We start from the raw sequence: 12,618 nt of genomic DNA, 5'->3' as shown, positions 1-12,618 counted from the left end.
AGAGTAAAACATGAACATATGAAACAGGTCTTAAGAAAATATTCTGTACGACTCCCTTGGGTGCCAAACACATTTTGTGCTGGGCTACCACAAGCTGGGAGCTGCAGTGGTTTCACCCCCCCACCCAGCAAGTCGATTGGCAGGCTGCATGGGGTAAAGTGCGACTCCTCCCAATTCTTCAACGACATCTTGGCCAGTGTGGAGAAGAGGTCAAGTGTTCTCCAGGGGGCCACTCGAGAGCTCCCTCTAGTGGAGGCCCTTCTGCTGGCAGTGTCGAAATCAAAACGTTACAGGGCTGCACAGCTACATTACCACAACATCACGTGTGCTATTTATCTTTGAAGGATTGACTAAATAAGAAATAAGCCAAGCCGGATCCACTTTTCTTTATTATGCAATGCATGGCTATGTTTACATCACGTTCTGAATAAACAAGCTAGTGTAAAAAGAAAGTACATATTTACTTTAAAAGATTTGTTTTGAACCTCCATTATTCAGAACAGAAATATGAAAAAAATACTAGCTGCAGTTAGCTGTCAGTCCTGATTTGAGTGAAATGTTATTAACGTTTCAAATAATTCTCAGGGGGGAAATGTTAGCCATGCTCATGCTTTAGCAAAAATTTCATATGCAGCAAGGCTCTAAGTCATTCATAGAATCCTGGAGAATATGGCAAAGGTGTGACTGCAACGGAGCACAAAAGCAAATAATTTAGTATTGTAATATATACGCATAAAAGCCAGTGGGGCCCAGTCTGTATCGCTCATGAAGCCAAAACAGGCTAAAACGCACAACACTGCACTGCCGCTTAACCAATATTTTGGCGTAAATTAGACGTGCAGCCTAATGTGTAAAAGTCTATTGCTATTCTCAAGCCTGGCCAATGGTGGCTGAGCTCCAAGTGAAGGGAGGAATTTTGCCAAGATACCAAATAGGAAAACTATATCATTCAAAATTATCTTGGCCACAAATGCAGCTGTCTGTCATGACCTTAAATGTTGAACCAGAATCAAGAAAAGTACCAGAACGCCACTGTTGCCAAGAATGTGGCTCTGCAACCAATTAGAGAATTCACATTTAAGCAGCTGAGCTATTCTTTCACACACACATAGGCAGTTGATTACAAGCGATCCAACACAATTTAGAAATTCTCTTCATAAAAAAATGGCACGAACTGTAAAATGAAAGTAACAGCATGGTCATTCCCCCATTTCCTAATGTCAGCCACACTGGAGTCCCACAACCACCATGCGACAGGAAGCGCCAAAAAGGCACGGCTCAGCAACGACGCGTGGTACACCATGGAATGGGTGCTCCATATGGCAGCACACCATCCTGGTGCCTCGGACCAGGGCCTGACAAGATACATTTCCATTATGCATTCGGTTGCCACGGTGTTGTGGATCGATGTTTTTGAAAGTGTAATTAAGAGCATCCCGTTGCATGTGTAGCATTTTCCTTATAGGTGAAAAGGTAACACTTCAACTGCCTGTATATTCACATATCAAGGCATAGGATCTGTCAACACAGTTATTCTTAAAAGATTTTTCGGAACGAGTTGAATTTTCTTCGACCTAGCATGGTATAACAGTTTCGGCATCGTCCCTTAATGTGACCGCGTACAATTTAACTATTCTGTAAATTCATTTATCAAGGCACAAGAAATGTAAATAAGGATATTAAGAGATTCTTAGGAACATGTTGCATTTTCATGGGGTTAACCAAGCATTTTTTGAACATCAACCTGAGTAGGACGACTGATATTTCCAGGGACCACTTTAGCGGTGCCTTTGGCAATGCACTAAAAAAGGGGTCCACTATGATGTCTCACCCCCTTCCAGCGTGCATCAGCACTCATTGGTTTAGTTCAGAGGAACCAGCAGCCAAAGGACTGCTGGCTCAGATGAAGGAAAGCTTGTACATTCAATGTATTAAAGTACACAAATGCGCAGCAGACTGCAGGGAGGAGAGGAGGAGAGCAAGAGGGCAGAGGAAACAAATGGCCGCTGTGCGTGGAGCAGAAAAACACAAGTGCAAGAGCAGACAAGTGCTGCTCTATTCAGCCGGATGAAACATCATCAGTGCTAAACTGGTCACATTCACAGCTTTCAGGTTTTCGTGTTTGTCTGAGAGTCATGCAGCTTAATGGGTGGCCTTGTTGTGCGCTGGGTGGCACACTGTTGGCTAGCGTTCTGCCTACGCCGATCCAGCGCCTCTTGCCTCTTGCGCTCAATCTCTTCAGGGCCGCATCGCTTTGGGCCTCCTAAAATTCGCGCACAGAAAGTGTATGCATTAGGGGTATGGTTAACACAGATTCTTGTTAACCAAGCCTGGCACAGAAACCACAGTAACATCACCAGCAGTGTAATTAATGATTGTTATACTGTGCAGATTAGTGTAATTGACACTATCTGTACACTCCAGTGTACTCCAGAAGCTATGCTTATGTGTAACGCAGTGTACTGTGTGTAAATTGAGTACTCAAGTTGGCCAGTTATATAAATCTGAAGTAAAAATTTCCCTTGGATTAAACCTATTCAGATAAGGAGTTTGAAGACATAGGATTTTAGCTGTTTAACAAAATGACCTGTCTACCCTATGGATACACGACCCAACTAATCAAGACAATACAATACTCTTTGGTTCTTTCGGTAAAGTCACGTAGAAAGAAAATAAATTAAATTAATTAATTAAGTAATTCCTGCAGTCACGAAAGCTTCAAATCAAGACGATACAATGTTCTATAGTATTCCTTATGACAGGGTACCCTACAGTAAACCACATGGTATGCTATGCTTGTGTGATTTTCATACATTCCACACCGTAATGCTTTGTGCTTAGCAGAATTCAAACTTATGCTTGTGGATATCCCCACTGCACTTAAGACATTGCTTCAGTGCGGACCAGAGGCCCTTACATACCTGTGAAGGTCACTGTCGTGTCCGTGTAGTGTCTCCGCAAGACAGGCTTCGAATTCGTTGACAGGATGTCAAATGCTGAGCGGCTGCGGTTCAGGGGGCCACCCGGAGCAGCTGGGGGCACGCTAGTGGCCCCACCGCTCCTCCCCTGGAATTCGCCGATCCTCGGTGGCCCTGGACACGCAGCTGCTGCCTCGGGCACGGTGAGTCTGCGAGCGGGCGGCACCACTGAAGCCCTCGGTTTCGACACAAATGTCTGGGCGCCAGCTGGCAGGACGCTCGATAACGGCACGAGCACGCTCGCCTTTTCGCTCCCTCCTGCCGCCCGAGCCTGCAGCGGCATATTTATGGACTGGATGTGGCTGGGCAAGACGGTGTTCAGATGCACCGTGTGTGGAATGGTCAGTGCAGAGCCGGATTCACCCACGGCGCTCCGTGTTCCCATGCCACCCTGGGCCAATAGCGAAAGGCTGCTGGAGTTGTCACTCACCCTCTCAACAGCCGAGTTGTTGTTCGTTCGGACGAACTTGAAGCTGTGCTGCTTCGTGGGACATGTGCCTGACGATACCTCAAAGCAGACCGCCCCAGCTGTTGCTGCAACACCGCAGGAGGCACCAGAGCCACTCGGCTTCGCATCCGCCCTGCCAGGCGGGCAGTCTGCAGTCAAACTTTCCGAAAGTGTGCACTCGTTCACGGGGTCAATGTCTGATTGCTTATCCCAGATGCCGTCAACGGGCTCCCGGATCCTGCTCAGGAGCTCGTCCACATTACCGAGGTCATCCCATTCATCCTCACTGATGACAGTACTTGCAGCATTGGGTTTAACTGGGTTGGGATGGGAGATTGGGTTAAGATTGGAGTTGGAATTGGAGGTAGCATTGAGGTTAAGGTGGACATTAAGGTTCAATTTGGAACTGTGTGCAGGATAAAAATTATGGGTAGGGTTAACATTACAGTTGAAACTAGGTTGAGGTTTGGTGGAAAATGTATAATTAGGCATAGAGTTAACACTCTGGTTAGCTTCAAGGGTCTGATTCGGGCCAACAACTCGGCAAGCAATTCCGCGCTTCTCTTGGCGTGAGCTTGTTGCCTTGAAAAACTCACGGTTAATCTGAACCACAGCAGGGCCCAGAGAGTCTGCGCACTCGAGCTTAGTAGATATTTTCATTGCTGCATCCCTCTGACCAACCACTGCATGCAAACTTTTTACTGCGGCCTGCATTGGTTTGTTTGGCCGAAATCCACTGGCACACGGACCTTTACCAGACTGGTCTGCACTCCCTCGCTCTATGCCTGTCGCAATGCTTGAGGACGCGCTCTGAAGTGGGATGCTGGGAAGTAAATTCTGTTTTTCTAGGGAGACCTTATTAAAACCGTTCGGAAAATATGTGGAATGCGCAGATGGCATTGCACTCTGCTTAATAGGGGCATTCATTAAGCTAGATGTAGCTTCAACAGAATCAGGTTTCAATCGAGCAGGCCCTTTTGTTGCCCCCTGGTTGTCCTGCATTTCATCCACGACTAAGGTTCTTGTGGCAGTGGCATCCACACGTTCGGAGTTCGTCACGAGGTCAGACAATTGAGAGGAAACAGCGATGAAGGAACTGTCGTGCACCCAGTCATCATCCTCCCAGTCATCAAACACGTTCTCCATGGGTAGATTCGACCCTGGAATCACACGGGCCGCCGTGACACCATCCCGTGCTGCGCCCTCGGCAAACGCCAACACTGTGTCTCCTGTTTTCGCGTTTGTGGGCCTGGCACTCCCAACTTTCTTATTCCGCTGTGCGCAGTCAGTAGCACCGCTGGTTTCATAGCACAAAGGTCTTGCCCTCGCCATAGCAGGCGGAGCGTCGATGACGCAAGAAGACAGGTCCCCAGCCAATAATACCTGCGCCGCCTCAGATGTGCAGCGCAGACCTTGAACACTGTGACATGCCGTTTTCTTGGCCAGGCTCGGAGCAGCGGACGCCGTCGCGAGCTTATCTTGGGAACCTGTGCCCACCGCACCCCCTCCACAGAGGGGATGCGACGGGTGCATCGTGTCCTCGTCGAACAGGGCGTGCAAGTCTGCCTCGTACTGCCACCCTGAGCCATTGGCTTTGGGCGTGCTCTGCAATGGTGGACAGAAAGTGAGCTGTGATGGCCGGGGGCAGTCGCCGCTGTTGGCGGACGCGTGTTCGGACGCGGGCTCCGGCGACGGTTCCAGCTCGTGAGGCAGCGAGACGATCACCAAGGAGCTGGATACGGGAGTGCCGAGGATTCGCGTGGGAGTGCTGTGATCTTCGCGGCCGTTTTCCGAGCGTCTGGCAACGCCCGCGCGTTCCCTCAGGATCTCTGCGTGAGTTAGACACGTCGCCGAGTGGAGAGAGCCCTGCGGCGGCAGGTCTGCTCCAAATGCGGTCGTCACTCTTGCGCGGGTGGTGGCATTGCCATGCTGAGGCGGGGACCGGACGCGCTCCGAGCACACGGTCGACGGGGCGTTGTTGCCGTCCCGGGACGCACGATCTATGTCCTTTGCCATGCTCACCAGCTCCTCAGGGCGCAGCTCCCGACACTCGACCCTCCGTCTTTTATTCCTGCTTAATAAAAAAAAAACAAGAGCAAATATCTCCATTTAGCTGTGTAGACTCTTATAGCACAGTCACTATTCGTGAGCCTTTAATATGGCTGGTAAACATTTGAGGGGGAATATAGCCAGAACCACAACTAGCTGTCATTATTCCTCTGACTACAAGAAGTGCTCATTTAAAATTGAGTTAACTTAGCGGACGGCCATACCTGATGTTGGCTATTAATTTAACTATGATTACCAAGATTACAATACAGTACAGAATGTAATACAGATAATAATATGCCACATTGTGCCCTTAACTTTCTCAATATACAATGAAGCACAGACACAACCATTCAAAAACAAATATTCAAATATTCGCATGGCAATGACTGGCAGAGCATGCAAATAAATTGTTAGACCATGTGAACAACACCTGGCACTGGGTATTTTGACAGAGGTGACTTGAAAGAGGTTTATATCAGCTCCAGCCACCAATTTTCACTTGAGCGTACAGTAAAAAATTAAATAAGAGCGGACATAATTGCAGTTCAGTGGAAAAATATCCTCAACACCCCCCGCCCCCACACTCAGCTTAACTTAGCTTTCTTATCTACTTCCGCCCCCTGCATCACAAAGCTTCAAGTTTCAATTCTAGATTTGAAGCTTTCGTGACTGCAACGGTAAAATAAAATAAAATATTTATATTTTTATTTTATTTTTAATGCTTTCGTGACTGCAACGGTAAAATAAAATAAAAATTTTTATTTTTATTTTATTTTACTTTTTAATGTTTTTACCTACGTGACTTCAGTTTCAACTCCAGGTTAACTCCCAGCCCACACCCCGTCCCCACACTCACCATGCCGCCTCCCCCCCGCAACAATATAATTCCTTGTCACAGCCATCTCTTAGACACATTTAAGCGGTTGTGCTTTTGCTACATTGTCCCCACCTGAAGACGGACGCTTGTGTTGCGCCCGAAACGTCGTGCTTTAATTTAGTTGTTTTAATTTATTTTATTTTTTATCTACGTGACTTTACCGAAAAAATCAAAGAGTATGGATCTTTGCAGTCACGAAAACTTCAAATCTAGAATTCTTAACACTGCTGCCCACGGTGAATCAGAATATTTATTTATCCTGGATAAATCTGATGAACTATGAAGCTAATTTTCACAGATGCCCAGCAACCGTGTGCACATACAAAAGCTCACACATGAACTCAAAAGAAAAAGTCTCCGTGTTGAAATCTAGAGCCGTGGCCTGGCCAGTGTTACCCCTGGGTGCTGTGTTCATGGTTGATGGGCTCTGGTGAGAAGGAACTAGATGATGGAGAAATGCCTTCCCCGTCCATCCAAAAGGTCACCAAGGAACCCATACTGTTGGGCATGGGCTCTTCCTGCACACAACACACACAATCACAAAATCAGCACCACATTAACCACTTTCCCGATTCTGTTCCGATCATGTACGTTTACTTCATTGGAATATAATCGATTCCGAACGGAATAGGAAGGAAAGGGCATGCGGGAGGGCGTGTGGAACAGTTTGGCGCCATCTGTCATTGAGTGCGGTCGTGTTTCTACAGTTCTCTGTGGTGAGTACAGTACAATGTCTATAAGAATAACGGCACCAAGCCTCCCTACATACAATTAACGCTAACCGCTTGCGCGTTCAGAGATTCAGCGGTGAATGGGACCCACCCTGCACCTTGCAGACGTCTTGGATTGTGAAAGGGTTAATTCACCTACTCGCAACAAGCCACATTTCTGGAGAATTAGATTGTGGGTTATCAAATGTTCTAGGACACCCTTTAATTCATAGAATTGCCATTGGAGTGACGCATTATACAGGAATCCCCCATTATACGTAAGGGATGCGTTCCTGGGAAATACTACTTAACTCTAAATTACTTAAAGCGAACTCTAATTTCTCACAGATATAATGTTAAAATAATGATTTGCGTTCCTAGCCGATATTCCTGGACGAAACAATGCGTGACTAAATATCATTAACTGTACAAAAAGCATACGATTATAAATTAACATACATACATTTTAACTCAAAATAAATACAAATAATTAAATTACACTTACCAGAGATGGTTGAAGAGATGAAGGGGTAGGATCAAATGCTTTTCATCTGACGATGAAGCTGGAACCACTGGAATTTTCACTAGTGGGGAATCTGCCTCTCTTCTCGACTATTTTCCGGACTTTATGTAGCGGGGTGAGAGCCCTCCACGTGCTACACACGCATTTTTTTCAAATATGCAAAGCATTCTACTTGTAAGGAAATGTTCCCTCATTCACCAGCAACGTATATGCGAAACAACGCATAATGATGCAATTTGTAGCGGGGGGATTCCTGTACCTTTATCTGTATGCCTGTGTGCATGCAAAGGCATTACATAAAAAAAGATTTTCAAACACTGTTCGATGTCCTATTTTGATAAGGGGTGCATGAGTGTGAAATGATGAGGTCTGCATGTCCCGCAACACAAGAGTGGCACACTGCAACAAACCTGTGGAGCACCTCATGCGAATGTGCACCTACCACAGGCTTGAGCTTCTTGATGATGTCAGCCACGTTTGTTTTCGTTAGCCAGGCTCCCCGCCGCTCGGCTGCGGCACACACAGAACGTGGAAGCATGAGACAAAGAGTCCAACCATAACACAAATCGTACCAATTTAATTGTACTGCATGATGGAATCAACCTCACGAGTTTATTATGTATTTTTCCAGATGGCTTTAAAGCAAATAGATGGGAAAATAATCTCATCTAAAAGAGTGTTTAAACTAAATGGCACTTTTTCCTGGCACCATCAAGCCCATTTGAAATTACACAAAGCATCAAGCAAACACCTAGCATTTCGCTCTTACTTTAACACATATCCAGCTAGTTTACGTAATATTCTGAGTAACGATCACAGTAATTCAGCAATGAATGGAAGCCAAATTTGAAAGGTTTACATGAATCATAATATTGATCAGAGAGAGCTGTAATAGTCCTGCATCTTGTGAATTAAGTGAACAGGCTGGTATGTAAAGATACAGGAGTTGAGTCAGGCCACAGAAAGGGAGGACAGTTCAAGCAAGGCTGCGCAAACTATATCGCGCCTGGGTTCATCAGCAACAGAGTGCAAAGAGGCCGTCCATAAATGACGTGACGCGATTTTGGACGATTTTTGACCCCCCCCCCACCCATCGTCACACGGCGTCAAAGTCAGACCCCCCCCCTCAAATATGACGTCACAAAGTTCTGCCCCCCCCCCAAAAAAAAATATAAAACATGCTTCAAATCGCTTTAAACTATTGTCATTGTAGTGCGTATTTAGTGTGGCGCTGCACTCTGATGTTGTAGGAGAAAACATTTATTCAAAAGTCTATTTAATTAAGTAGAACGTATTGTCTATATTTATTTATTAAAGTTGCGCATTTTGATGTGACGTTACATTTCTCAACCCCCCCCCATCGCCACAAATGTCTGACCCCCCCCCCCCCCCAGGTGCGTGATGTCATTTATGGACGGCCCCAAAGGATTGGTAGGTGCAGGGGGACATTGTGCAGACCGCGAGGTAAGAGGTAGTTAAGAGATGTTTTAATAAAGTGATAGCTCAGGACAAGGGTGCAGATGTTTTCTAGCCAGCTCGATGATTGAGTCTAGGACGCACACACTTGAGCGAGAGTATTTAATGAGAGTGGAGGTTTTTTGTAAGAATGAGGACATATGGTTTATCAGCTATTTCAATGTGCAACAAACAAACGTAATATGTAATGCTTAGAAATTGATTTAATGCTAATATATCGATTTAACAATACATTGTCAATAATTGAGGATATGTTAAATACATTTCTGAAATACATATTAAAAATCAAACGTAAAAGAAACAGCAACAAATATGCCATGTGCCGTACAGTCGTGTTCCTTGATGCGTTCTCGTCACCTGTGGGTCCCTGCGAGGGCGAGAGTGGGTTCCAGGAGATGTCGTGTTCAGACTCGCCGCACGCAGAGGTGTGAGCGGCCAGCCCGGACTCGAGAACGGCGCTGCCGTGTGCGTCGCAGCTCATTATGTTCGCTGCGAAAAGTAACATTACAGGATCTGAACACATTGACGAGGAAGCATGCACATACACTCGCTTGAATTGTCTCACACTCAACCATTCCAGCCAGATTGGAGTGCGGTCATGACGACAACCATTAAATGCAAAACGTCGTCGAGTCCAGGGGTCGGTAAACTTCGGCTCATTAAGGACCACTTCTCGTCGTATTCGATATCGGACACGAATTCTATTGTTTAGTCAAGGGTCACAATACGCGCGTTACATCATATTGTGTAGAAATCAACACTTTCTATTTATTAAAATGTGATACAAATACGCCGTTACATCTCGGCTAACTTTGGAAAATATATCAAACAAAACTGTACAAATACTGTACCTCTGATTATTTGTACGAAATCATTGCAACATACATACGCAAATGAAAATAGAAAAAAACATTACAAGTATGAGACATTCCTTTAATCCAGTAGAGGCTTTAAAAATAAGTTATATAAAAACGTTTTAACACGCTTTCATTTAAATGTCACGCACTAGTAAATGGCAGAACTCCACGACTCCAGGAAGTGGCCCCGAGGCTCGCCACGACGTCAGGGGCCGTGGGCAATCACAGCCAACGTGAGTTGAGCGTGGACAATTAGAGCCGAGCCGAAACATAAATAAATGTTTATCAATATATATTTTTTTATGATAGAATATAGTATTGTCATCAGTATGACATCAGTATGCCAAGTTTGCAGTCGATACCACATTGGGAAGTGGGTGAAAACAGAGTTACAAGATTTGAGGCTAACACACACAACGACAGACAGACAGACAGTGAGTGAGTGAGTCCACGTGCGTGACGCTCACGCCGCGCGCCGCTTTCAAACAGAAGCAACGCGCGACCACGAACGTCGTTCGCGTCGTTCGTAGCCAGCCGGACGAATTGGAGGCGCACACACAAGGCAGCTTTGGTGGGAAACGTCTAGATTTGTGGAGCCCAGCTCTGTACTCTGCCTGTCCTCTCTCTCCCTTTCACGCCGTTCCCTCATCACCATCATCAACCACAGCCCTCTCACCTTCACCAACCCACCAACAATAACAGCCTCTTAATTTAACCTGATTTACTCCAACGTTTCATCTCACAAAGTAATAACAGACTCGAACGCACGCTATTTCATGATAACCGACAAGTGCATTCACGATAAGAGTGTATTATGACAATGCACACCTTTGTTACAGAAATTGGCGTCCAGGCGTTTTAATGGGACGTTGTATTTTGTAGCTACGCGTCTTTCACGCCATTTAAAACCGCTTTAACATCCAACCACCTGTTGTAAACGTACACCCACGTTATTCTACTGCAGAGTAACGCACGCGTATCCCAGCGTTTGGTTACATGTCACCGATCCTGAGCTCTTCCCCGGCCTCACCCCTCGCCATCCTCCCGAGCCGCTGCCGACTCAGCCTGGCGCCCTGCTGGCGCCTCTGCGGGGTCTGCGCCCCGTCCACCTCCCCCCCTCCTCCTCCTCCCGCCGCCGCCTCCGCCTCCTCCTCTCCGTCGTCCCGTGCTCGCGTGCCTCTGCAGGCCTCCTCGCCGGCTGTCGGTGGCTGCCGTCGGGTCCGCATGCTGCGCCCTGCCGGCCCTGGGGAGGGCAGCGGGAGGAGGAGGAGGTACCTGGGGGGGCTACGAGGAGGGGGGCTACGAGGGGGGGGGCTACGAGGGGGGGGGGGGCTACGAGGAGGGGGGCTACGAGGAGGGGGGCTACGAGGAGGGGGGCTACGAGGAGGGGGGCTACGAGGAGGGGGGCTACGAGGAGGGGGGCCCGGTGGTGGTGGTGGCGGAGTGGAGCCGACCCCGCGTCCTCATCGCCGAGGGGCAACCCGCAACCCGCTCAAGTGTCGTGATCCTGGCGTGGCCGTGGTGCACAGGCGGCAATAAAAGAATGTCAACACGCTGGTCGGCAACACTGTGCCACGAAATGTAAAAACGAAAACATAATTGGCGACGTTTCGGGCAATGGCCCTTCGCCAGAGCAGGCAACTTTATCAAACGCGCCGCCTTTCCCAGAGGCTGCGCGCTGATTGGTTGAGCGCCGAGTCGCGCGGGACCAATCAGTCACGAGCTCGTACCGCGAGTAACTTTATCGACCATTGGTCGGATCGCCGCGTCACGTGGGATAATCGTCACGATCGCCGCCTGCCTATTGGCTGACCGCGTCGGGCGGGGCGGAGAAACCGCCTGCGCGTTGCCGCCATTGGCTGGTCGTGGTCACGTGGCGGGCAACCCCCGAACCCCGTGGACCTCTCCCCGCTGCAACTTTATTGACAACGGGGCGGGGGGGGGGCAAAGCCCCCTCGCCTGGTGGAGCCAATGGGCAAGCCTCTCTGCTGTCACGTGACCCGAGGCGAGTTGAAACTTTATTGCGGCGGAGTAGCGTGCGCCACAAGCGCGCACACGGAGACAGCGCGCGGCGGGCGCCTCGGGGGGGCGGGTAGTGGGGAAGGGAGCGCTTCACTGGGGAAGGGAGCTCTCACTGGGGAAGGGAGAGCTTGACTGGGAAAGGGAGAGCTTCACTGGGGAAGGGAGAGCTTGACTGGGGAAGGGAGAGCTTCACTGGGGAAGGGAGAGCTTGACTGGGGAAGGGAGAGCTTGACTGGGGAAGGGAGAGCTTGACTGGGGAAGGGAGAGCTTGACTGGGGAAGGGAGAGCTTGACTGGGGAAGGGAGAGCTTGACTGGGGAAGGGAGAGCTTGACTGGGGAAGGGAGAGCTTGACTGGGGAAGGGAGAGCTTGACTGGGGAAGGGAGAGCTTGACTGGGGAAGGGAGAGCTTGACTGGGGAAGGGAGAGCTTGACTGGGGAAGGGAGAGCTTGACTGGGGAAGGGAGAGCTTCACTGGGGAAGGGAGAGCTTCACTGGGGAAGGGAGAGCTTCACTGGGGAAGGGAGCGCTCTCACTGGGGAAGGGAGAGCTTGACTGGGGAAGGGAGAGCTTGACTGGGGAAGGGAGAGCTTGACTGGGGAAGGGAGAGCTTGACTGGGGAAGGGAGAGCTTCACTGGGGAAGGGAGCGCTCTCACTGGGGAAGGGAGAGCTTGAC

General features: G+C 48.5%; 1 protein-coding gene across 2 annotated transcripts; it reads right to left on the bottom strand.

Annotated features, from left to right (window-relative positions):
• Positions 1-371: 371 nt before the first annotated feature.
• LOC133346953 (uncharacterized) lies at positions 372-11,196 on the bottom strand. Of its 2 annotated transcripts, none has more exons than XM_061558792.1 (6): positions 10,952-11,196; positions 9,422-9,553; positions 8,031-8,098; positions 6,752-6,873; positions 2,922-5,500; positions 372-2,263 (listed from the first exon to the last, which is right to left on the bottom strand). In XM_061558792.1, the coding sequence occupies exons 1-6, from the start codon at positions 11,145-11,147 to the stop codon at positions 2,109-2,111; spliced, it is 3,252 nt and encodes a 1,083-aa protein (XP_061414776.1). In that variant the 5' UTR covers positions 11,148-11,196; the 3' UTR covers positions 372-2,108. The 2 variants fall into 2 exon arrangements, with proteins under 2 accessions (XP_061414776.1, XP_061414777.1); XM_061558793.1 differs by having other exon boundaries at positions 2,922-5,497.
• Positions 11,197-12,618: the final 1,422 nt, after the last annotated feature.

Source organism: Lethenteron reissneri, chromosome 25 (genome assembly GCF_015708825.2).
Source record: "Lethenteron reissneri isolate LAM-NWPU_2019-01 chromosome 25, ASM1570882v1, whole genome shotgun sequence".
Lineage (NCBI taxonomy): Eukaryota > Metazoa > Chordata > Hyperoartia > Petromyzontiformes > Petromyzontidae > Lethenteron > Lethenteron reissneri.
The sequence above is the reverse complement of the archived record's forward strand: the minus strand, read 5'-3'. Positions and strand labels throughout refer to the sequence as shown.